Here is a 24,738-nt window from a genome sequence, read left to right on the forward strand (position 1 = left end):
CTTGGGAGAGCCATCAAGGATCTGCAGTCACCTACCTTTCTCCAGGCATTTGAAGGGATGGAGGTGGTGAAAAAAGCAGGTAGGTAGAACAGGCATGGAAACCCTGAAAGAGGATGTCAGCTACCAGCTATTTCAACCACTGTCCAAACGGTGCTACATCAGACCAGAAAACTGATCACAACAGGTGTTTTGGCCTTAAAACTCAGGGATCTGTGAAAATTAACACTTCGGGATAGGGACTACTTCTTGCTCTGAGGCTGAAAAGTATCTAACATCAAAAATCCACAGTATTTCCATTACCATTCCTCAGGTTTAGGTGGGACTACAAAAGTTGTGGCAATAAACAATGCCAGCCTCTGGAGGGGATTCAAACCTGGGCACCTCCATGCAGGAAAGGTCACACATTAATGATATGCTGAATTTTGAAAGCCTGAACTCCCATTCTCAGAGGGTTTTTTTGGAGGCCTTTAGCAATCAGAGAGGTTCCCAAGAGCCAGCTGAGAGTTAAGGACAGCCTGCAAATGCAAATGGCAAATTGTCACAGATCACTCTGTTCCCGCTGTGTGTGCCCAAGCTGGAGTGATGGTGGCATTTAGGAGCAGGGAACATTTACAGAAGAGAAGGGCTTTATCAGAGAGGAGATCTTGGAGGGACAGCCTCCCTCAAGCTGGGGAGACACTGGTGCTGCCCACACAGACTCACATGCTGAAGTTCTCAGGGAGGAAGCAGCGGTTCCTGAGCAAACCTGCCCACAGCTGGACTCCCACAATGCCAAAGATGAAGAAGACAAAGAAGCAGAGGAGGAGGACATTCCCCAGCATGGGCAGCGTGTCCAAAAGCAGCGTCACCAGGATGCGCATACCTGAGGCAAAGGGGAAAAGTTCACGTTGAATTTTTCTTGTTCCAGCTATGTCCTCCTGACCTTTGCCTTTCCACTGATACTTTTCCACCTGTATTTCCTTATATTCTTCTCCTTCTTTTGTCACCCACATGTGGCTTGTGAACAGTCACAGATTCCCATCCCCTTTGGCTTCCCCTCCCAAAGCCCCTGGAACACTCCCCTTCATTCGTGCTGTGCTCCTGGACCTGCCTTCCCTGCTCCTCAGGTCCTCTTCTCCAAAGATTTCTAGCAATTATGTTTCCTTTCTTTCCTCAGATTAAATCCTGATGTTCTCCTTTGCTCAATCATATTTCTTTATCCACTCAGTATATTTCAAAACTCCCTTCCCTCCCTATTTCTGCTCATCTACCCTAAATGCCCTCTCTTCCTTAAAATACAGGACTCTCTCTGGCAGTTAATTCTCACAAGTTCAGGAACAGCCAGTTCTGTAACAAAGACAAATTGATGGTGACTTCAACTTGACATTTACACACAAAAAAATTGATTTCATCTGACATCTGTGTAATATTCTGCTCATCTCTCACTCTCCTTCTTTCCCCATGTTCTGCATTCTCTCACTTGCTTGTATTGACTTTTATCTAAAGAAAGCTTTACTGTTGCACCCTTTACTTTGATACTTCAGGAAGAGTTTTTTCTCTTTTCCTGATGCTGTCACCTCCTTTCTCAGGGTTTCTCTTTTACTCCTTTACTGGGGAACAACCACCTTGCATCAACTCCTAATTAACTAAAATTACTTTCTGTGATTATTGCATTGATCATCATACGAAACTCATTTTTCATCTTTCCCACCTTGCATTTCTATCCCACTGTAACTACATTGCAGAGAAGACAAGATAAATTACCCAGGATTTCAAAACACATTAAGTAAATTACATCTCCAGTTGACAGTGGTGGATAAATTCAGCCGTCCACCAGTTCAGCAGTGGGGATAAAAAAAAAAAACCACAAACATTGCAAACAGGATTCTGAAGCTTCTGTAATGATTGAAATATCAGCAGAAAAGCTAGATTAAGTTCAAGAGTCAGGAGCAGGAAAATAAATAGATCCCAGGCACTTCCAGCATCAGCAGAGAGAACTGAAGCTGATTAGTTCTCATCTAGGCATTGGGCCAGTTCAGAGAGGGGAGTGCAGACTTGGATTTAATTTGGCTGAAACAGTACTGGATTTGATGACCAGGATTGTAAGACCAGGAAAAGGATGCTTCTGGTACACTTGTACTTAACATCCCTGATCCACAGTGCACCTGAGAGGGACAGTGCTCAGTGTCTCTCTTGGAGCACTGGAATTTGCCCAGCATGGGGCAGTGGGAGGGTTTGTGATGGCCACTGCCATGTGGGGCTGGGCTACCATGCAGCAGCAGGCAATGCCATCCTCTGCTGCTTAAAGCAGGGCTGAGACCCTCGGCCATGACCTGAAACACCAGGAGTGGAGAGCCACTGCCCATCCCAGCCAGGTCTGCTCTGGAGATGCTGGGGTTTGGGCTGTATGGACCAGCTCTGGGCTCCTCAGCACCTCCCAGGGAGCTATCTCCAGGCACAACGAGACTTCCTCACCCCAGTTCCTCCAGGGAAGGATGGAGCATCCCAGGGAGGGTGGGAAGAGCATGGCTCAGACCCCACTGCCTGTACTGCCTGGCAAAGGCTGTTGGCTCAGTCAATTCCCTATCACCTGCAGCCTTTAGCATCTTCCTCACACCCTCTTCAGACGAGAAAGGAAGATGCCTGAAGACAGTCCTGGATAATTTACTGACTCATCTCTGATGCCACAGGTGTCAAAGGAACCCAGATAGCGGTGGTAGGACCCAGCACTGTCAGGCTTGGGCACATTTTTGAGCTGTGATGTAAGATCAAAGCCTCTGGGTTTGCCTTTCCATCTTTGGGGCATGGATCCCCACACCTGGCCCCAGGAGGGAGGAATAAGGATCTGACTTACTGGGAACCCTGTTAATGGCCCTGAGTGGCCGCAGGACTCGGACAGTGCGGACGGCTGAGAAGCTGACATTCTGCAGGTCCAGGGAATACTCCAGCATCCTGAGAAAGACACAAAAACACCGAGGAGTGTAGGGATCCAGTGCAGAAATGTTAGATTATCAAACATCAAATGCCAACCACTCACAGAGGGACTTGTTACTGCATCTCTCCCATCAGGAAAGTTTGCCAGAAGAATTAATTAAGGCTTGTTTGCATGTCAGGATAAAGTCAATGAGGGGGAATGTGATACACCAGCTCACACAGCCAATATCTCTCTCTCTCTCTCTTTTCTGCTTTGGTTACTGGTTTGCACAGGGCCAGGCAGAAGCTTCTGAAAGTCCCTGCACACTTTAGAGAGGAAATTCCCAGGCATAGCTCTGTTTTTATCAATTTTGCAGATACTGTAATGAGTCTGAGTTTGTTGGACTGAGCACCACCACAGTCCTGAAAGGAAGAACTGGTGCAGACCCCTCTGTGGGCCATAGGAGATGAGCAGCACAGGCCTCTGAGCTCTGCTTCCTCTGTCCAGCAGAGACCCTTGGCAGGTGGGACCAAAATTGATGACACTTGCAAATAGAAAATGGGGCCAACATGGACCTAGAAACCCCCCAGTGCTCCCACTGTCTGACAGGGCTATTTCCCAGCTCAGGACACAGAGGAACAACATTCACAGGACTTAGGATGCACCTGGATGGCTGCAAGTCCCTGGGGTGCCCCAGCACCTCTCACTCTTCTCATGGCAGCTTTGCTCAAGCAACACAGAGTCATCAGTCACAACACCTCCAGGACTTTGCTCCCTGGCTGTGGGAAGGTCCAAGAGCTCTGCCCAGAATATTCTTGAAGAGGCAGACAGGCAAAGGTAAGGAAGACAACCCTGAGGCTCCCTGGACAGTCAGGCTCCTACTGCCACAGACAACCACCACATACTAATCTCTTCTGAAAATTACCAAATTCCATCTCCAAACAAGCTGGGTGGTTCCCTCCCTCCAACTCTGATGGCTACAAGCCTAACTTCCAACCTGAATTTATTCAGGACAAGCTCATATCCATCTGTTCTTACGGCAGCACTGTCTTTAAAGCAGCTTCTCTGGCTGTTATTTGTCCCTGATGTTTACCTACCCATGTGTTTACAGAGGACAAAGCACATCTCCTCTCAGCCTTGATTTTTGCAAAGTCAAACAAATCAGGTTCTTCCAGTCCCATCTCACAGACAGGCTCTCTGCTTCTCAGTCACAACCTTCCTCCATGCTTGCCTCGGTCTGAATTAATCTCACCTGATCAGGCATCAAGTTTCTGGAGGAGTTTTTGGTCACTCCTGGCACCAAGGCATCGGTGCTGCCCCTTTCCTCCCTGCTGGAAATCCCACAGGATGCATCCATCAGTGCTGTCCCTTTCCTCCCTGCTGGAAATCCCACAGGATGCATCCATCAGTGCAGTGTTGGGTTTACCATGACTGCAGCACACTGCAGGCTTCTGTTCTTGCTGTGATCAGCCAAACCCACTCTCCTCCCTCCTGGCCTCCAGCAGGTAAGGGGTGCCCCAGGGTGGAGAAGGCTTCTCTTCCAGCCCCCAAATAAACAACTCCACAATCAGTGCAGTGAGGCTTGACCTGATAGGCTCTAATGAGAATGATGACGATGATCAAACCATATCTAAGATCAAAATAACCTCAACACATTCCTCTTTGCTTAGCTGACCCCACAGCAATGGGACAGTCCCAGGAGATGGAGGTTGGACAGGCAGATATGGATGCCACAGATTTGTTCTCAGCTGCTGACCAGAAAGGAAGGCAGTGTGTTCACAAAATCCCACCTGACCTGGGGGTAGAAAACCAACCCCTTCCTCAGTGCACAGGACTGTGTGCATTGCCCCTGCATTGGGCAAGCTTTGGCTAAGGTGAGGAGAAGGGCAGTGCTTTCCCTGGCTTTCACTGCCTCAGGTTTCACTCGCTGTTCAAAAAGATTTCTGTGTGGTTGGCAATATTCAGGTAAAAAGCCCATATCAAACATACGGTTTTTCTTTCATCCATTATTAAAACAGAGGCTGCCAGCAAAATTCAGAGCAGCACGTGGTTACATGCACCAAGACAAATCATTTTCTGATTAATGACAGCTCCAGACACACTTCTAGAGACGTGAGTGCTTGTAAGCTGCAAAGGATGTGCTGTAAAATGCATTTTGATTTAACTTATTAAAGAACAATTATAATGCCAAATTTAAAGGAACAAGCTGAACAACAAACCAGAGGCTTGAGGAAACACTTGAACACCAAGACCAAGAGCAAGAAGGTGAACTCCTGCCTGTGTTGCTGGACACTGCTACCAGAACTGGTATTACAGCACTGCCAGGCTCAGACACAGAGTACAGGGTCCACACCTTGCTGGTAACCAACAGCTCAAGTGCCTTGAGAGAACTCAGTATTAGAGAAAAAAATGTCAGTAAAGAACAGTCACTAAAGAGCAAGTCCAGTGAGAACACCACCAGTCCCCAGCTCTAAGGTCACTTCCCAAGGCAAGGGGAAGCAGGGGAAGATTCAATCCACATCCCTGGCATAGGGAAGATACTCAGGGAGAGCAAATGTCAGGTTGTCACCAGCTGGTGAGGTGACAGGTACATTTACCAGCGTATATAGCATTTATGCATCGGGAATCTGCAGTGTAAAAGGCTCCTGATGAAGCTTCAATTCAAATGTCATCTCTGCTCAGAGGGGAAGGCACGATGCCTGTCAGCGCCGCTGCCACCACCCTGGTGCCCAGCCAAGTTAAAGGCTCAGAGAGAAACTCAGCATTAAATAGGATGGATTCACAGCTCGTCAGGGTGATCAGCAGCCCCCGATCACTGGAGTTATTCAGAAGGAAAGCGGAAATATTTAGGACTTTCTAAGAATAAAAGTGGAGCATCTGCAAAGCCAGACGTACAACGCGCTGCTGGTGGGAGGCAGAGAAGGAGCTGATGCAAACCTTTGGCAAATGCTTCTCCAAGCAGGAAAACTCCCAGAGCTCAGCTGACAGGCAACAGGGATGGCTCAGGATAGACCAGGCAGGTGAAACTCGTTCCTATTCCACCTGGAGACAGTGAGTTGGAGCACGCTGGGGTTTCTGTCATGTAAAACCCAATGCACTGGGAAGGACAGCCTGAGTGAAATGCCAGGCAGCAACCCTGAGGCAAAGAGGCTTTCAAAAGTGACGCTCAGGACATCACAGGAAGGGTTCAAGGGGCTCTGCTTACCCAGAGAGCCTCTAACAGGGCACAGAAATTCCAGCGAAGTCCTTCCCACACCTAGGCAGCACTCCTTCTCTGAAGCACCCTGCTCCCAGCCCTGACTGCTGCCACTGCCAGGATCACTCCTGCTCAGGAGGAAGATGTGAAAACCCAGCAGAGTCACACAGAGTTTCTGCTGAGGGCGTTTTTCCAAGGAAAGCTTGAACTCTCCCCTTTCACAGCTGTGTGCTGGGACTGCTGCACAGCCAGGGGATGTGACCAAGATCACACCAGGAACTGGTGGCAAAGTGGCTGCAGGCAAGGCCACCCTGAGAGCTGCCCACCCCTGCTCGCTCAGAGCCCTGCACTGCTGCGGAGAGATAGGCTGACATTCATTCAGCATTAAAAAGCTTCCAAAACTGGGCATACAGACACCCTTTATCTACAAAGCACAGCCATCAGTGGGTGATACTAAGCCATCGGTGCTGGAAAAGACAAGGGGAAATCATTTAGGTGGCGTTGTATCTTCAGAAAGCTGGAATGAAATTTCCCCTGGCTCTCACCAGCTTGGCTGTGCTCTGCTTTCACTCAGCGGTTGCATTTGGAGCCTTGCAAGTCTCACCGCATTCGTGGGTGTTGCTTAATTTTAAAAATACTCATTTCAATCAAGCTGAATAGAAGAAAAAGAATAGCACACAGAGAGCATGAACCCTGCAGCCTGCTGGATCTGGCTGCACCATGTGTCCCAGCCAGGACACTTGACTAATGAGGCTTTTGAAGCAGCAGCAAGTTCAGCTAAGAACTGAAAGAAACTAAAGATTTGCCTTTTTAAAAGTCCTAAAACTTAAAACCCCAGGCTTTTCACAGGTGGATTTGAGTCAGCTCAGCTGTGAGGGAGACTGCTGAGGGTTTTCTTTTACCCAGCAGGTTTCTGTGAGTCAGGGATGCAGCTTGTTCAGGATGCTCTGCTCTGAAGGCTGTGGGAAGGCAGCACAGAGCATCCACAGCCATGGATTTCATCTGTGCCCAGGCCTTGGCTACCCTTTATGCACCCAAAAGTAACTTAAATCATTAAATTGCACAGCAAATATCGAATTCCTGGAGGTTCATGACGATGAGTATTGGCTTGATGTTGTTCTGGCACTCTTGCTCAGAACACAAAGCACCTAATTTGGGATTAGTCAGGACACAGCAGGGCCACAGAGGAGGCTCCCAGTTTCCAGGACACTCATATCCATCCTGGAAAGGCCTGGAGAAGGCCAGGCTCCTGGGAGAGGGTTTGGTGCAGCTTTCCCTGCAGCCCAGAGGGGCTGTGGCTGTGGCAGTGGCTGCACATTGGGTACTTGCATGTGCAAATCAGCCTCTTCCATGGGCAATTACAGCCCAGTGCTTGCTTGGGGTGCCCAGGCACCACCGGGGGCACTGCTGCCATGTCCTCACGTGCTGCTCCTCACCTCAGACAGCTCAGCCGAGGTACAGGAGGTGAAAAAGCAACATTCATCCTGCCTCCCTGTTAGTTTTGTTTTTAAGGGATGAAGAGACTAATATATGGGGAAAGAACAGCCTTTGCAGAGGGAGGCTGTAGCAGGGGCTCCTGTAGACAGCCCCACACCAGCTCTTTCTTCCCTATTTCTGAACCAAGGAGCTGAAACAGCCCCTTGATCAGCCTTGTACAGCTCAAATGCCCTTCAGAGGAGCCCTGCCTGCCTGTGGAGAGATCTGGAACTGTGGGGTGAAGACCACATGCTGGAAGCTTCACCCAGAGCACCCAGCAGAAATCCTGTTCTGGCTGCTGCCGCCATGGGATCACAGCTCCCTGCAGAGACCTGTCTGGCACCACAGCCCTCCTTCCAATTTCTGAGCTAAAGAGCTTTTCAAACCCCATCCAGATTTAGATGGAGCAGGGATGGGATGGGGGATGTGGCATCCCTTTCTCTCCTGTCACTTATGAACACAACAGGGCTTCCTGCAGCCTGTTTTATCCCTAAAATTCAATGCTCAAAACCAGGAGGGAGAAAGACATCCTTAAGGTTATTTATGAAGGCTTCAGTGGAGCTCACTGTTTAATACAGCCTTCAACAGAGAGAGAAAAAAATCGTAACAAACATTAGAAATGTTCAGGAAGCAAAGAGAGAAAGAAGTGGTGTCTGTTCCTGAATTAAGTAGCCTGCCAACCACCTCCAGCCCCAGCTCTTCTTCAGTCATAAGCAAAATATTCCAGAAGTGTTTAACTTTCCTACAAAGCCTTTGAAGAGGCTTGTTACCATTACAATGAGCAAAGCACAAACAGGGCTCCTCAGTCTTGGCCAAACAACTGCCTGAGCCTGGAGTAACCACAGACCCACACAGCTCAAACAGGGGATGAGGCACAGCTCTGCTTGGTGGGGAGCAGAACATGAGCACAGGAAGGCAGAGAGGAAACCCATGAGCTCTTACAGCTCCAAATTATCCCCTGGTGTAAAGCTCTCTCACAGGAAAACAATAAACCATTAGGGATTTTTGTTGTTTTGGGGTTAGAATCATGGAATAGAATCATAAAATCTCCTGAGCTGGAAGGGAACCACGAAGATCAAAGCCAAGCTCCTGGTCCTGCACAGGATAACTCCAAAATCACACCATGGGGTTATTTGATGAGGGTGACTTAAAGCCCATTTCAGTCTACACAGATGCAGAGGTTCATGGAAATCCTTATCTGAACAAAACCAGAAGAAGCTGTGTTCCTGCAAGCTGCTGGGCCTGCAGCAGTGTGGGGCTAGAGCTGTCTGCAGCTGAGCAGAAGGGAGATCTCAGTCTGTGACTTCCCTCTTCCCACAGACTGAGCAGAGAAGGTGTTCCTGTGCCCTGCCAGGAACTGCTGGGTCCTACAGGGGCCAGGGAGACACCAAGCCAGGGCACATCTCCATCCCACAGCTCAGGATTACCAGCCCAAGCCTCAGTTAGCATTAAACCAAAACCACTTCTGCATATTTTGGGATGCAAACAAGCATCCATCCTCAGCACATCTGTGTCTTATGCTGGGAGATGTCAAAATAGTATTGAATCATCTTTAGAGGGCAAGAGCTGCTTGCAAAGCCTGTTCACCTTCAAAGTGTTCTCTCGCAAGCAAACTCCCCAAATCCCCTCCTCTAAAAATAATGCAACATAATTATGCCATCCATCACTATTTTCCCTCCCCATTTTCCCCACACAACTCTGTAACCTACAGCCAAAGCCGTGTTTCCCTAAGCAGTTTTGATAACACAGCACTATCCTCATCTCCAGCAAGTTTTACTGTAATTACAGAAATGTGCTGCAGACATTACACACTCTACAATTAGCACAAATTGCATTGCATTGTCACAAAGAAGTCATTTACTCTCCATGAGTTCATGAGATTGGTCTGGACAGTTTAACAGAGATGAGAAGCACTTATTGGCTTCCCACACAAGTGGCCAGCAGGAGCAAGGACAAGAGGCTCTCCCAGACCTCCAAGAGACAGATTTGGGATAAAAATGTACAAAAAGCCTTCTCCACAACGATAACCTCTGCCAGGTCTAGAAAGTTCTCAGAGAATGGGGAAGATGACAATTGGGGATTCTTTTTGGGGGTAGGAGGGCCGTGTGGGTTGAAGCCTATTCTAAACTGGTGGTGGCTGGGAAGGATTCCTCTGGATGCTGTGCCCATGGGAGTGTCCAGCCCCAGTATGACATGCTTTCCCCACCTGATGCCCCACAGACACAGTTTGCTGCTTCCCCTCTGCCCTGACATCACTTTCTGCAGCCCATCAGAAGGGAAGGGGCAGGGGAAGCAGGAGAGCCAGCCACTCCTGCTGGGTGCTGAGGAGCTCACACTCTGCTGCTGCTGCTGCTTCCCTCCTCCCACGTCTTGCACACGAAGGGCAGAGAAAAAATGTGAAGGCAGAAACAGAGTTGCTTCATTGTGGTCAGCAGGACCACATGGAAACCTTAATCCCCTCCCCTGGCATTTCACTGGGGAAGCTGGTTGAGCTCCTTATGTGAGGCCTCCATAAAAACATGACTCCCTTTACCTGGTATCACAGAGCTGGGTTTTGAGGACTGCCCTTGGCACACACTCTCCAGGGCCGCAGTTTGGCTCTGGCCTCTGTCCTGACACCTGCTCAGATGCAGGATTCCTCCATGCAGAGCTCATCCCTTGCTCTGCTGTGAGCACCATGGGCCAGGTGCCCATTGGGGAAGTTTGCCCCATTTGGGAACCAAAGAGCTGCACTAAGGGCTACCTGAGCAATTTCCCTCTGTCTGGTTGGGATTTGACCCTGCAGCACTTTTATCCCTTATCCCTTACAGTGTTTTTTACCTTATCTTAGGTCTACTAAGGGCTTGAGCTCTTTATTTTTTTCCCTGCTACAGCAGTGGCCCATTCCTGCAGCCCCTTTGGCTTTCCCTGGCACTCAGCAGGCTCTCCAGGATCACAGCAATGCTCTGGGTCAGATGCAGCACCCCAGGATCGATGGGCTAGGACTGGAGGAGAGCACAAGGGCACATAAGGGAGCAGAGAAAGCCAGTGCTGGAGGAGGAGAGGCTATGCTTTGTGTTTAAATCCAGTTCGATCCTTTGCCGGCTGAATTGGTTTTGACAGGGCCCAGATGGGAACAGTTCATTCACATGAAGGAAAGAGCCATCACTTCCTGAAAGGCAAAGCTGACCTGGCAGAAGGCACGAGAGGGTCAGGCTGCCACGCTGCAAAAAAACTGCAGCAAAAAATGCCTCTGCATGTTGGGGAAGGGGGAGCAGCTGCTTCAGGGGGGGATCTGTGCCATGGTGTGGCTCTGCCCAGGAAGGAGATAACTCTCACATACCCAAACACCTGGCCAGGTGCAGCAGATATGAAGAGATTTCTTTGCTTAAGCACAAAGAAGTGAGATATTTTGGCATAGGAATAAGGATGGAACCTGCTGCTGTCCCTCTACAGTGAGGTCTCATCATGGTGGGGTCCCCACAGGAGGACATCAGGGATAATTCTGTCTCCAAAGGCTTTGCAAGATCAACAGGCAAAGGCAGGACCAGGCTGGGAGGACAAGGTGGCAGCACCCTGGCACAGTGGAGTTGGGAACAGCCTAGCATCCATGACCATGCTTCCCCAGATGGGATGTCTGGCCTTGCTTGGGTTGGGCTCTTCATCACAGTTTATTCCAGTATAAGACATAATAAATGAGAAGAAATAAAGGTGGCTTAGCAAGCTCCAGCCCTTGGATGTGCTGCTGGAATTTACAACCCTACCAGACCTGATTGGACCTGCGGTTCCCTCTTGTCCAGCATCCCATCCCTGCTGTCCCTAACATTGCTCAGACATTTCAGGAGGAAACCCTGAGCCTTCTCTTGAACTGAGGAGTCAGAGGCTGGTGGGGCTGGAAAGGAGGAGGTTGTGGCTTCCTGCAGAAGACAGGTTTTTGGGGACAATTACAGCTCCTGGGTCTGAAGCTCACTGCATTTTTTCACCTCTGCAACAATGAATTTTTCAAGCTACAGATGCACTGGGAGACTTGGCATCTCCATTTTACTTCTCCCAGCTGACTAGCAGAAGCATTGGGCCATGTCCCTGTGAGTCCAGCAATGGCAAAACTCATTAAGGTGCTGCCCTTCTTGGGCCACACCAAACCCATGCCAGACAAACAAGCTGGGAGGGGCCTCTGCTTCTTTCCAAGAAAATCTAGTAAATTTGATCCCTAGCTCTATCAAAAGAGGTGAAACCCCACTGTTTTCCCAAAAGTCTTGAGGCTCCTGGGGCGGGGGAGACAAGGGCCAGCAAGAGATTCATATGTCAGAGAAACTCAGCTTGCTGGCCAGTGGCCAAGGACTTTTCATGTGGATTTCCAGCCTCAGCCAGGAGACTCTCAGATGCTGGAAGAGCCTTTAATTCAAACCAGGTGCCTCTGAAAGGAAAACACTCAGAAAGGCAAACTTGATCGCTTTCCCTAAATAAAAAAAAAAAGGTTTAAAAATGAGGGCAATCGAGCACATTTCAGTGAATGATCCCTCCTGGCACAGCCTCTGTGCTCCCAACTGCCCACTCCAACCATGGAAACCAAAACCTCTCGTGGGCTAGAGGGAGAAAAGCCAAGCTCAGCGCCCAGCAAAGGTGCCTCAGGGCATGGGCTGGTCAAAATCCACCACAAACAACTTCTGTCACCCTGCCCTGCTCTGTCCCTGAGCTGAGCATCAGCTCTCCCTCAAGCTACTGAGAGCACCAGAGGGGCTCTCTGCAGCTCGGGAGTGATCCCTGCTGGGAAGCTGGGATGGACAACACCAATGGCACCAACACCAGCCAGCCCCCAGCCTTCCCTGCTGCAAACCAGCTGCTCCCCCATATCCAGTGCTTGCCAAGCAGAGCCATAAATAACAACTGAGAAACCCAGGAGGAAGGGGACCTGCCTCCCCAGACCTACCCTGCAATGACGATGAAGAAGTCCAGGCGGTTCCATGTGTCTCCCAGGTAGCATTTCTTCCCAAAAATCCCCAGCGCAATCATTTTGACGATCATTTCCACAGCAAAGAAGGCAAAGATGAAGTCATCAAAGCTCTGCAAAAGAAAGGGAGGGAGGAGGGATGCTCCTGCACACTTGCACCGAGGGAGGGAATTAGAAACCCAAGTCCAGCAAGGTCTCCTTTTGCACCTCTAAAAGCTAAACCCCTGGGAAGGAGCTGTGCTGAGAGCAGCCCTGTGTGTGTTCCCCAGCCCAGATGGTCCAACAGCACCCCCAGTGCCAGGATAACGGGACAAGGATATTTTGGGCTCTGCTTTCACTGACCACTAGATAGATGGTTGGCCTTCCCCAAGCACTGCAAGAAGGGTTTGGCTATGCTGAGGCTGGCACAGCCTGGCAGGGGCTTTGCCTGACAGCACTGCGTGTTCTCATCCGAGCACCAGAAGCAGCATTTTCCAAGTGCTGACACGACAGGCAGAACCTGCCATCCACAACGCCACCGTGGCTGCAGCCAGCTCAGTCCTTCCATCTCCACATCGACCTGAGGCTGCTGTTGAGCTTCCAGCAGCCTCCGTACCTGGAGTATCCTGCAGCGTGGCGAGTCGCAGGCGATGTCCTCGCAGGGGTGGAACATGCCCAGTGTCACACAGTTGAGCAGGATCACCAGCATGCTGACCCTCTCAAACCACCTGCACACACCCGTCAAGGAGCCAACACACCCACAAGTGCATCCATGAGAAGCCACAAGTGAATTGGAAAAGTTTTCCTGGTCTTTAAGGCCAGGAGCAGAGCAGCTCCCCTACACCAGGCACTCTCTGGGTTTACAGGTTTAGATACCTGCGTGTGTTCTCCCCATGCTGCCATCAGTGGCTACAGCTGATGTGAAAACCACTCTAAAATGGAAGTTTCATGGCAAGAGTGCTGAGTGCTGATGTGATGGATTAAAACATTTAATTAAATGAGCGATATCAACTTTTAGAAAAAAACCTAAAAAACCCCACACCATTAATTTCCTTTCCTGGCGTTTTACGGAAAAGCACTTTAACAACATTACAATTTCTATTAACCATGTCACAGCTTATCCCAGGGGTGTTTCCCTGAAGCCACTGCTTGAACTTTCATTCCCAATCCAAATTAAGACTGCCAAAACAATTAATGAACTGCCTAAAAGCCTTTAAGTGAAAGCCAGCAGAGCCCATTCCCTACCCTGCCTCCTGCCTCTTGGAGCAATTTTTAAAGAGCCGAGCTGCTGGGACAGAAGCTGGATGCACTTTTGGGGCAGGATAAAGTGTGCTGCTGCAGCACAATCCCATAGGGATGCTTCAAACCTCGTACCCAATTCCTGCATCCTTCTGACAGCATTTCCAAGAGCACAGAGATGGGAAATGCAGGCACGGGTTCAGTGTGGTGCTGGGGTTATCTTCCAGCATGAAAAACACCCTCTCAACTGCCAGAACCCACAGGCAGCAGGGCCATGCTCCTGCCTGAGTGCCAGCAGCAGCTTCTGTGCTCCAGGAAAATAAGCATGGCCCTTGTCAGACAAGAGTTTTCACTACAACACAGCAGCGGGTGGAGTTGGGAAGCCCGTGCTGCAGCGTTGTGTGCCTGGGGAAGGGGAAGGTGAAGATGAATCAGCAGGTGCCTCCTGGTGGGGCTGGGGCTGGCAGCTCCCTGCCACCCATTCTGAGTGAATCCCTGGAAAACCACGGGGGGCTGAGTCACGGCTTGGTTGTCAGCAATCTGGATCTTTTAATCAGGAGAAATATTTACAGGATATTGGGACAGACATCCCAGCTGTCAGGTTGGGGCTATGGGCTGGGATATTTAACCTAAATATAGTCCTGTGAGGGCAGGTATGGAGGGCAGCCAGAAGAGGGGCACTACTGAAGGGAATCCCCAGCCTGAGGGGCTGGGAAGATCCTCCAGCAGAACCAGCTGTGCCCAGGGCTCTGCCAGCAAAGAACTGCAAAGCCCTTGGGAACATAAAGAATTAAAAAACACACTGTAAGATCCCAAAGGAGTGACAGAAGGAATGTCAGCTGCATGGGCTGTGCAAGATATGCAGCAGGGAAGTGAGGAGGTCCCAGGACAGCCAGGTTAGTTGGGTCAAAACCTGCAGAGACAAATGGACACATCCCCAGACAGTCAAAGATCCATTCCAATTCTTCTGTGGCAGTGGACAAGAGCCTTCACTGGATGTGGATCTCCTCCAAACACTCCATCCCAGCTGTGGGTGCTTTGGCCCCAGTGGGCAGCTGCTGATGCTGGCTGGGGACTGCAAACTCCTGGGCAAGCAGAGATGGGCACCAGCTTGGAATCACTCTGATCTCACCTCCTCCCTGTCCAAGAGCCAGCACAGCCCCAATGCTCACCCAGGGCAGCTGAGCAGAGCCAAGCCCAGCACAGCCCCAAGTGCAGCACAGAGGGATGAGCAAGGGCTGAAAAGGAAGAGCACAGGATGGCACCAAAGACACCCTCCCCATCCTTCCCTGGCATGCCACAGTCTGCACAGCCTCAGATGCCCCTCAATTCTCATTAGAGTGCTGGCACTGATGCCAGTGACTAACTGCAAGTGGAAGAAAGCCAGGAGAGTGCAGACCCCCAAGATGCCACAGCCTGCCACACATAGGGCACCAGCTGTGGCCAGCAGGGAGATTTGGGGACCAGCAGGGAGATTTGGGGACCAGCACCACATCTGTACCCCCAGGAGGGTCCCTGTGGTGCAGCCAGCAGCACCTGCCTGCCCAAAGACACTGCCCTGGGCCAGGAGCTCCCGTCTTGGCACAGCCACGGCCTCCCCCACGCTGCCCACCCTGGCTGTGGTGAAGGTGCCCCCATCCTGTCCTGGGCTGCCCTCCCCACATCCCACTCTGTCCTGCAGGAACAAACATCTGCAGGCAGGAAAACAGCCTGGAGAGGGAGGGGGACCCAGGGAGCAGGTGGGGTGTTTATTTGCTGACGGCAGAGGTTTTTTACCCCAAATTTAACTGCAGACTACTTATCAGCACATTGCTCCCTGAAGCATATACATTTCAGTCCAATATAACACTTCACCCTGATTAAATATTCCCGGGACAGGCACCCCAGCAGTGCCGAGGGCACTATGTTAATGTGCAGCCGAGAGATCAGAAGGTTGGGGGGGGGGGTTTGGTTTTTTTTTTCCTCTTTTTTATTTTCCCCGGCTGAGTGAAAATTCAAGCTCTTTCTTCTGCTAATGGGATTTTCAGAGGCACACAAAGTGCTGCTGGCTATGGCTTTGTACCGACCCTCCTTTGAGCCGAGAGGCTGACAAAGGGAAACTCTTCAATTAGCAAAAGTAGAAGGTGCTTTTTTGAATGCCTCTCACTGCTGAAGTGCAGGCAGGGAAGGGGCAAAGGAGCTTTGGGGAAACACCAGGTACAGAGTTGATCCCTGGGCAGCAGCTGAGGTGAGGAGGAGACTGCCTGAAAGGAGGAGCAGAGGTGGCATTGCCACCACCCCAGGGTTGAGCTGAGCCTACAGCCTTCACTCCATCAGATAAATATTTGCTGGGAGCAGAGCTGGCCCTCAGGGTCCTGCCTCATCCTCACACCAAGCAGGGCTGATATTTAAAAGAAAAAGGATTTGTAATGGGGTTCATGCCCATACAGCAGGTGATCACCCCATCCACCCCAGGGGGGTCAGAAAGTTGCCAATTTTAAGGGTCACCCACTCATCCCAGCGTATTCTTAAAAATCCACATTTTTATGATCAACGTGCTCAGGCAGGCAGCCAAAATCCTCAGAGATTCTTTTCAACTAAAAAAAAATCTGTTTCTGCCACACAGAAATTTGCAGTAACACTTCCGTTGTAACCTGACTCTTAAAATTCATAAGATAGAGGGAACAAAAAAAAAAAAAAAGGAAAATTTCCAGAAGTCACTTGCTTGTTACAAAAGGAGACTTTTCACGGAGCAAGAGCCCTCAGCCCCTTCCCAGCACCGGCACTCCCAGTGCCACCTGCCTGTGCTCCACAGCACCTGACCTTTTGTAATTAAGAGTCCCAGATTCAATTAGCCAGTACTACCCAGCCTAACATAATTAAAAGAGAAAGATATTGCATTATGCTTGCTATGATGTGGTTGCAGAAGTTTGGATGAAATTCAAGAGTGAGTGAATTAAACGGGGATCTGTTGCCCGAGGGCAGCAGTCACCAGGTGATGCTCTCTGTCCAGCTGCATCCCCGCTCCCTGCGAGCAGCCAGAGCACCTGCACTGCTCCTGCTGGGATCTGGGATGGGGAGGAGGTACCTGTGTGCCCCAGAGATGGGGGTTCCTTTCCCTGGGGGAACTGCCACTGACTGAGCCGAGTTTGGAGGGGAGAGTTTGGTGACACTCTGCAGGCACACACGCTCTTCTATGAGATTAATATTCATTTCTTCTTTTGATGCTTTACTATCCCCAGGTAGCTCCCACCATTCCCCCTCTCCCCTGAGCTTTCCTCCAACTCTCCTGGCAAGCAGCAGCTCCTGTCAAGTGCTGCTGTCCTGGTCCTGCTGGGAAGTGGGGTGGGACATCCCTGTGTCCCCATCCTGTGATGGGAGCAGGGCTCCGTGGCCAAGGCTGGGACAACCCTGGAGCAGCGGGGGCTGCACATCTGTGCCAGGCAATGAAACTCAACCACAGCAATGCATAAACCCCCCCAGATCCACACAGGTGACACTGGGCTCTCTCTGCTGCCTGTTTTTTAGGGCAAGGAGTCATTTTTTGGACCCAGGGATCGTATCCAGAACCGAGTCCATCATCAGCCCACAGCCGTCACTTCTGTGCCAGGAGAAGCCCTCACTCACTGGGAGAGTGGCTGGGATTTGACAAATGTGTGGAAAGCACTGGCAAGGCCTGGAATTTTTTGTGCAAATGTGATGTGAAAATTGGGTTGAAATGACAGCCTTCCCCTGCAGTGTCACCAAGTCCCACCAGCTTAGGAGTGACACCGGGATAAGCTGCAGACATTAATAAGAGTGGAGTTTTTGGCTTCATTCATATCATCAGTTCCAGAAATAGCCCTTTTGACAGAAGCATAATGGCACTTCCAGGGCCTGGCCTTTGGGGGGTTGGGAGAAGGGAGGGACTAAAATCCTAAAACATTAATTTAGGCTGTTTGCAAGGGAAGTTAAAAGTCTTCAGAATTAATCTGCCTTATAGATGGAAATAATAACCCCTTCCCAGGTTTGCCTCTGACTGCACCAAGCCAACAGTAAAAGGCTCTTCATGTCATGCCCAGTTAAAGGTTACAGTATTCCCATCACAATCCTGGACATTTAATTAGACTTATTTTTTTCCTACCACATTCCTTCGAGAGCTGGCAAACCGGCCTCTGTATTTTGCTTTTAGCATTTGCAGGAGGTATTTCCACCTCTGTGGATGCAGCAATGCCAGAGGTGCTCTCAAGGTGTCTCTACCCAGTGAATCCAATTCCCTGAGCTACAGCCAAGCGCTGGCAGGGATCTGACCCCTGCTCACTGTAACAGGGTCTCTACCCTACAGCTTTGCCCCCCCTGATGCTTTTCCAGGCCTGCTCCCACTTATCCCTCTGAGGGACACAAGCATAGGGTGAAGCAGGGAAGGTGCTGCAGGTTTAGAGCCCTTCCTGCAGCATCACAGCACCACAGAAGCAGCAGATGTGCTTTTCCCTGGCAGGATGGAAGAGCCAGGGCGGGCAGGGCAGCCCCGGCACGCTCAGGGCACACGTGTGTGATGGAGCACTTGCCTCCAGCCCTGCAGTCTGCAGGGATTTGTGCCAGGCAAGTCCCATCACCGGGGCATTCCTGGAAAGCAAAGCTGAGAGGCTCCTCCAGTGGGGCTGCACAGAGGGGTTTAAAAATTCAAGCACTTCTCAGAGCGTTTCCATTTCCACCGCGTGGCCATCTGCCCCATCCTGGGTCACTGCAGCTGGCAGGCTGAGGACACACTGCCAGGAGCTGGCATGACCCCACTGAGCCTGGCATATCTCCATCCACAGAATCTGAGCCGGGAAAAAGCCAGGCAGGACCATCCCTGCCTCATCACTGCTTTGCAGCTCTTCAAAACCGCTTCCCTCCCAGCACAGACAGACCCAGGAGGTTTTTAATTTGTGCAGCGTCACAATTAAACCTGGGAGACCAAAACAGGGTGATTATTCATGGCAGTGTTTTCGGAAATGTCATCCCTAATTCATTTTGGCTTGCAGATGTTCAAAGGGACGCACTGCTGGCTGCTTCCCTCTGCCGTGAAAGGCAGTGCTCTGCTCCCATCCTGGCGGGACCACGGAGCCCCCAGTGGCCCCATAACACATAAAACAGACTGTAAAGCCCAAAAGTGGAGGGAAAGGGAGGAAAAGGGAGCAATCATCATTCTTCTCCCAAGGACTTGCAATCAGCAGTGTCAGCTGCAGGCAGAGATGCTCTCCTCTGTCTGTGAGATGCAGCTGCCTCTGAAGGGAGGGGCAGGATTTGCTCAGCAGTGTGGAGAAGCTCTGCTCAGCCACCAGGTGATGAGGCAAAGAATGATGCCATGTTTAGAGGGAATGAAGAGTGACAAAAAAGGTTGTTTAGTAAAAAAAAACAACTGAAACCCTGATGAAGTTCTTATTTCTCTTACAGTTTCGGTATTGTTTCCTGGTAACCTTTAGATTCCTACTTTGAGGGCTTTTTTCCAGCAACCAAAAGGGTTTAAAATCTTATTGCTTAAAGAGAGAGGGGAAAAAAAAAATGAAGATAAAAAAATCCTGCAAGCTGAGTGACTTGCATAATCACCAAACTTCAGGAACTGGAGCTTTTAAGAAAAGCCTTACATATCACTTACAATTAACTCCTGAGCTGGAAGGGCTCAGCTGCTGGCAGCCCGGCCCTGGGACCAGCATCTACAAGGATGGGTGCTTTAAATAATATAGAATATAATCTATATTATAATCTATAATATAATCTATATTATTATCTATATTACAATCTATAATATAATCTATAATAAATAATCTATAATAAATAATCTATAATAAATAATAAATAATAAATAATAAATAATAAATAATAAATAATAAATAATAAATAATAAATAATAAATAATAAATAATATGATCTGATATAATTTGATGTAATTTGATATAATTTGATATATTATATGATATATAATATAATATAATATAATATAATATAATATAATATAATATAATATAATATAATATAATATAATATAATATAATATAATATAATATAATATAATATAATATAATATAATATAATATAATATAATATAATATAATATAATATAATATAATATAATATAATATAATATAATATAATATCACTTTAGGCTAAATTTATTTTGGCTTCTCATCCCAGTTCTTCCCTCCTCCTCATGCCTGTCTCAGCACCAAGAGCAGTGACCAGAAGAACAGCCCAAATGAACTGGTGCAAAGGGTCAGTGCACTGGTCCAGCAGCATGGGTCAGGTGGGAGCCCCAGCAGCTCCTTCAGCAGCCAAAGCCATGTGCTGGGACCCTAACTGCCACTGCCCTGCATCTCCTGGAGAGAAGAATCACCTCCTGTGACAGAGACAGGGGATGGGCTCCCTCCCAGCAGCTCACACATGGCATTAACAAAGATGTTGTCAGGAACAGTAAAATCCTTCCTAGCTGCCAGGTCTTCCCCAGGGAGACTGGGGCTATCAATTAAAATACTCTCAATAAGCCAAAGCCATTGCTGAGGCTCAATAACTTATTTAAGACCATTTCTTGCCCCCCACCCCAACCTTATAAAGTGCACAGTGGATGGATATGAAACCCCCAAATATATCTATTCAAACTCACTCACTGTAAACTTAATAGAAGCTGCCCCTAACACTCAGCAGTGCCAGTTGCTCTCCAGGACACATCCACAACACCCACCAGTGCCACCTCCTCACGATGCACAGCCTCAGCCACACTCCAGGATGGAGAAAAACCTAATGGGAACCCAGGGAAATGCTGCAGCATGGACAGATTCACCTTCCCCTGCTGCTCACTCAGAGTGGCACTGGTGCCAGAGGCATCTCTTCCTCACTAAGGGACTCCGGATATTTGGGATACTATTAAGTTTCTGCCATCCATGATTCTGCTTGCTGCTACACTTAAGACAAAAACTGTTATGCAAGGCTGCCTAAACAAGTTGCAGTGAAATCTTTGTAACATCCTACACCGACACATAGTTGGGATATGTCACATATTTGTCTTATTTTGTTCCTTCTTTGTCCTTTTTTTAGTCTCCTTCTACTTTTTCCCCCTTGGAAGTACGCTGGTTCCCATGGAAACAGTGATGTTATGGGTATGGACAGAGCTCCAGTGACGTCCACAAGTTCAGCATAAAAGCGGATTTATGTAACAGTTGGTGAAATGAAGGAATTGAAGGGATGGCTCTGCATGGCCACACATGTGGCATCGGGGCTGCCCTGCCAAGGAGGATCACTGCTCAGACAATTCACACTGGAGGAGGAAGGAATGACAGGACAGGGAGGAGTTCCCAGACTTATGGAAAGATGGATGAGGATAAAACTGGTCCTAAGCATACTTATCCATATAAATTTTTTATCAATGTTTTTTTTATTTATATCTTAATATTGATGTATTTCCTTGAAGAGCATCTCTCACCCTCTGCTGCTGGAGCAGTGGGTAGATGAGATCCAGGGTACCAATCCTGGGAACAGAAACTCTCCTGCCTGCACTCACTGGGAGCTGCAGAAGCACAGCCTGATCCTCGCTGCTGCCCCAGCCCCATCACCAGCTGGCAGTGCCTGGCTCCATGGCCAGGGAAGGAGATCCCCTCTGAGCCAGACCTGCCTGAAGCAGGAATGGGATCATCAGCAGGAGGCTCCTGCAGGCTTCAAAGCCTGAGCAAATCAGGCACATTTCCTCTTTTTTGCAAACCTGTGATTTAACTCCCTTCCTAGGGCAGCACACAGATGGAGGGGATGTCTCTCCTCCTCCTCCTCCTCTGCCATCAGTCCCCAAGGAAGAAGCCTGAACAGATTCCAAACTGAGGCACTGCCATGCCCAGAGAAACACCACCTTGAACCCCCACTTCCCAGAGGCTTGGCTGGCAGGCACCACACTGCACAGAGCCAAAAGCTCCAAAAATCAATGTATTAATAAAGCCAGGGAAGTGACAGGTTGATTACAGTCCCAGTGCAACCCAGGGATGTGCTGGGGAGAACAAGCCTGTGCTAATTGTCCTGGCAGCTCCTCCACTTCCCTTACAAACCCTGACAAGCTCACTCTCTGCTCCCTCCAACACTGGGTTAACCCTTCTTGGCCAGGAAAACTCTGTGCCCACACCTGCAGAGCCAAAATATTCCTTGTGGAGTCAAAGTATTCCCTGTGAAGATCACAGGTGAAACAGGATCTCTGCCTCCCTCCACAGACCCCTCCCCATGGGACAACTCTCCCCCCCAGCCACATCCCACCGACCTCTGAGCCCCCAAAATCCCACATGAGCTCAAACCAAATCCCAGCCTATTAAACACAAACAAAGTGCATGAAGGATTCCTCCAGGACAGGGAATGTCATCAGGGCAGTGCAGTAGGGCTGCAGGATCACCACAACCTCTGCTGATTAATCCAGCACATCCCTAATCACCCAGACAAGTGGATGGCAGGATGGCAGTGAGTGAGGACCACAAAACCTGGTGAACACAGGGAGAGACAGCAATTACAGCTGGTCTGCATGTTCCCTGCAGCAATCCCAGCTGGATCTCGGGCAGAGGGAGAGGGAATTCCCTCTGCTGACTGAGGGCCAGGGGAAAGCTTGGAAGAAGAGCTCTTGGTGAGCAAAGCTAAACAAACAACCCCATTTCCATCCCAGACACATGGCCTGTTCCTACCCTGCCCTGGCCTTCCACTCATTCCCATTCACTCAGAGACACTGGGCAGGGGATGCTCATGTGCAGACTGTGACAGACAGGGGAATTATGGCACAGGGAGGGAACCCTCATAGAGAGGCAGAGCATCCCACCCTGAAGCACAGCATAGCCCTCAGCAGCAGATCCCACACTACCAGACCCACAGTGTCATCACCAAGAAGTCCCAAAAGGCAAATAGGAGTGGGGACATTCCATCCATCCTCTTTCACCAAGCAGGGAAACGTGTCCACTGCACTAAGACAAACACCTTCCATGGCCCCTAGAGAAGCTCAGGCTCTGGGGTTTGTCCATCTGCACTCCCCAAATGGGCAGTGTGGGTCCTGGGGGAGGAAAAAGGGACACGGGAGGAGAGGCAGAGTCCTGGCTGCAGTGGCTCCAAGAGGGGCCAAAAGCACCCAGCTGATGGCCACAGCTGCACCCTTCGTGTGCCCAGCACAGTGTTTGGATTGCAGAAGGGTAGAAGCTCAAAGTCCCGGAGGAAACCTGGCCAAGCCCCACAAAAAGCTCAGAGGACAAATCCAAGGACAAACCCAGAGTAATTTTAAGCCTATGGAACAAACCAGGGCAGAAGGGCTAGAGGGGCCCTTCTCATCACATCTGAAGGGTCCAAATGGCTTAAAGCAGAGTTTGGGGACACAGACCCATGGCCCCACACCTTCTCTTTCCCCTTCACCGCTGCTCTGACCTGGGGACGCTGGCCTGGGGTTCCCCAGGAGTTTCTGAGGGCAATGCCTGACTTGCTGTGACTGGAAGGGTGAGCTGAGGGAGAGCCTCCTCTGAGGAAACCTTTCCCTGGGAGCTGTCCCCGACCAGGGGACAACCAAGCCCTTCCCAGTTACTGGTTGGCATTAGCCAATGCTGGGTACAAGTTTCTGGTCAGAGTGTTGCTGGAGAAATTCAGCTTTGGGGTGACTCAAGCCACCCACCAATTTTACCCAGCTGCAATCGGTGGGAAAAAGGATATTAAAGAAACTATGTTTACAAAATCTGAACATGATGATGATTTTCCAAATGGCCTGCTAAAGTGTTTGATTTAGAAACTGAGCCAATGCTTCCTTTCTAAAAAAAAAAAAAATCAATGTAAAATACAATATTTTGTTGCAGGTTAAGTACTAATTAGACTGGAATACTTTGAGTTTTGAAGTCTACAATCAATAAGAAAATAAGAAAAATGGCAGTTTTCAGTGAAAGCAACACAGAGCTTTCACAATGGGGACGAGTGGCAAGAAGGGCATTCTGCAGGTGGGGAAGTGGAGGTCAGGGCTACCCCAGCCCACAATCCCTGCCTTTTTCCCTGCATGGAAGAGGCTGCAGCCAGTCCACGACTGCACTGGGAGATGCTGGTGCACCTGACTCAGTTTTTGAGGTGTCTACAAGGAACACTCGTCTGCAGGAATGGAAAAATCCAGACACCACATCAAAATCCTGCAATGACTAAAATCCATCCCAGGCTTATGTGAAACAGCCAGGAGCAGGAAGCTGCTCTCCCCAGGGCTGAGCCATTGTGGCAGCAGGAGCTGGAGCAGGCTGTGGGGCTCAGCAGGGCTGGGTGTTTGGTCCAACTGAACCCATGGCAGGAACTCATGGATTAGCATCTCACTGGCAGAGGAGGAGGAGGGAGGTGGTAGAGGAAGGAAGAAGCAGGAGGGTAGGGTTGGGATGGTGGTCAGCATGGGAGCCAAGCTTTGCTGTGGCACTCGCATGGACACAGGGGATGCCACCCCAAAACACCTCCCAGTCTCACACACCCACACAGCTGCGGCCAGGGCAAACAGGATTCACCCCACGTGCTCCAGCCCAAACCTTGGCCTGCACTCAGATGTGATGTCCTATAGACACCACACCCCACTGCCCAAATAACAAAGGTAGACCTGGAGGGAAGGGGTACAGCCCCAAGAACTGCAGGCTTTGCATGATGGATGTTGGGTGACATCTCAGGTCTTGGAAAAGATGACAAAAGTGGCTATTTTGTACAAGTTAAGGTACATCCTATGGAATCTGCCTGCAGAGATGGCACTGCCCCTGGTTTCCTCTCCCCAGGCAAGGGCAGCAGCCAGAGGGGCACGGAGTCAACCCTGCCCTCTACTCCTGCAATTCCCTCCCAGCAACCTGCTTGCTGCTAATGGGAGCCCAAGTGTGATTCTGGTATTCCCAGGGGAAACAGACCAGTCCAGCCTCCCCTTCAAGCAAGGAAAGCCAAGGAGGAGGAGGATGAAGCCTGGCTGGCAGCAGGGGCAGTTCCCACCTTTCCAGCAGCCAAGGCACAGGCAGCACTCCAGAGCCTCCCGGGAGTTTGGGGCATCATTGCAGCAGTTTGATGCTTTCAGCCTCGTGACAGGGC

General features: G+C 49.8%; 1 protein-coding gene across 1 annotated transcript in view; it reads right to left on the bottom strand.

Moving 5' to 3' along the window:
• Positions 1–24,738, bottom strand: part of CACNA1G (calcium voltage-gated channel subunit alpha1 G) — a 142,052-nt gene that overhangs the window by 83,864 nt on the left and 33,450 nt on the right. Inside the window, exons 2-5 of the mRNA XM_058852357.1 lie at positions 13,091–13,202; positions 12,475–12,608; positions 2,834–2,931; positions 703–862 (exon numbers count right to left, since the gene is read on the bottom strand). Of these exons, the coding sequence (XP_058708340.1) occupies positions 703–862; positions 2,834–2,931; positions 12,475–12,608; positions 13,091–13,202 (504 nt within the window). The remainder of the gene's footprint in view (positions 1–702; positions 863–2,833; positions 2,932–12,474; positions 12,609–13,090; positions 13,203–24,738) is intronic.

This window comes from Poecile atricapillus, chromosome 17 (genome assembly GCF_030490865.1).
Source record: "Poecile atricapillus isolate bPoeAtr1 chromosome 17, bPoeAtr1.hap1, whole genome shotgun sequence".
NCBI classification, from domain to species: Eukaryota; Metazoa; Chordata; class Aves; order Passeriformes; family Paridae; genus Poecile; species Poecile atricapillus.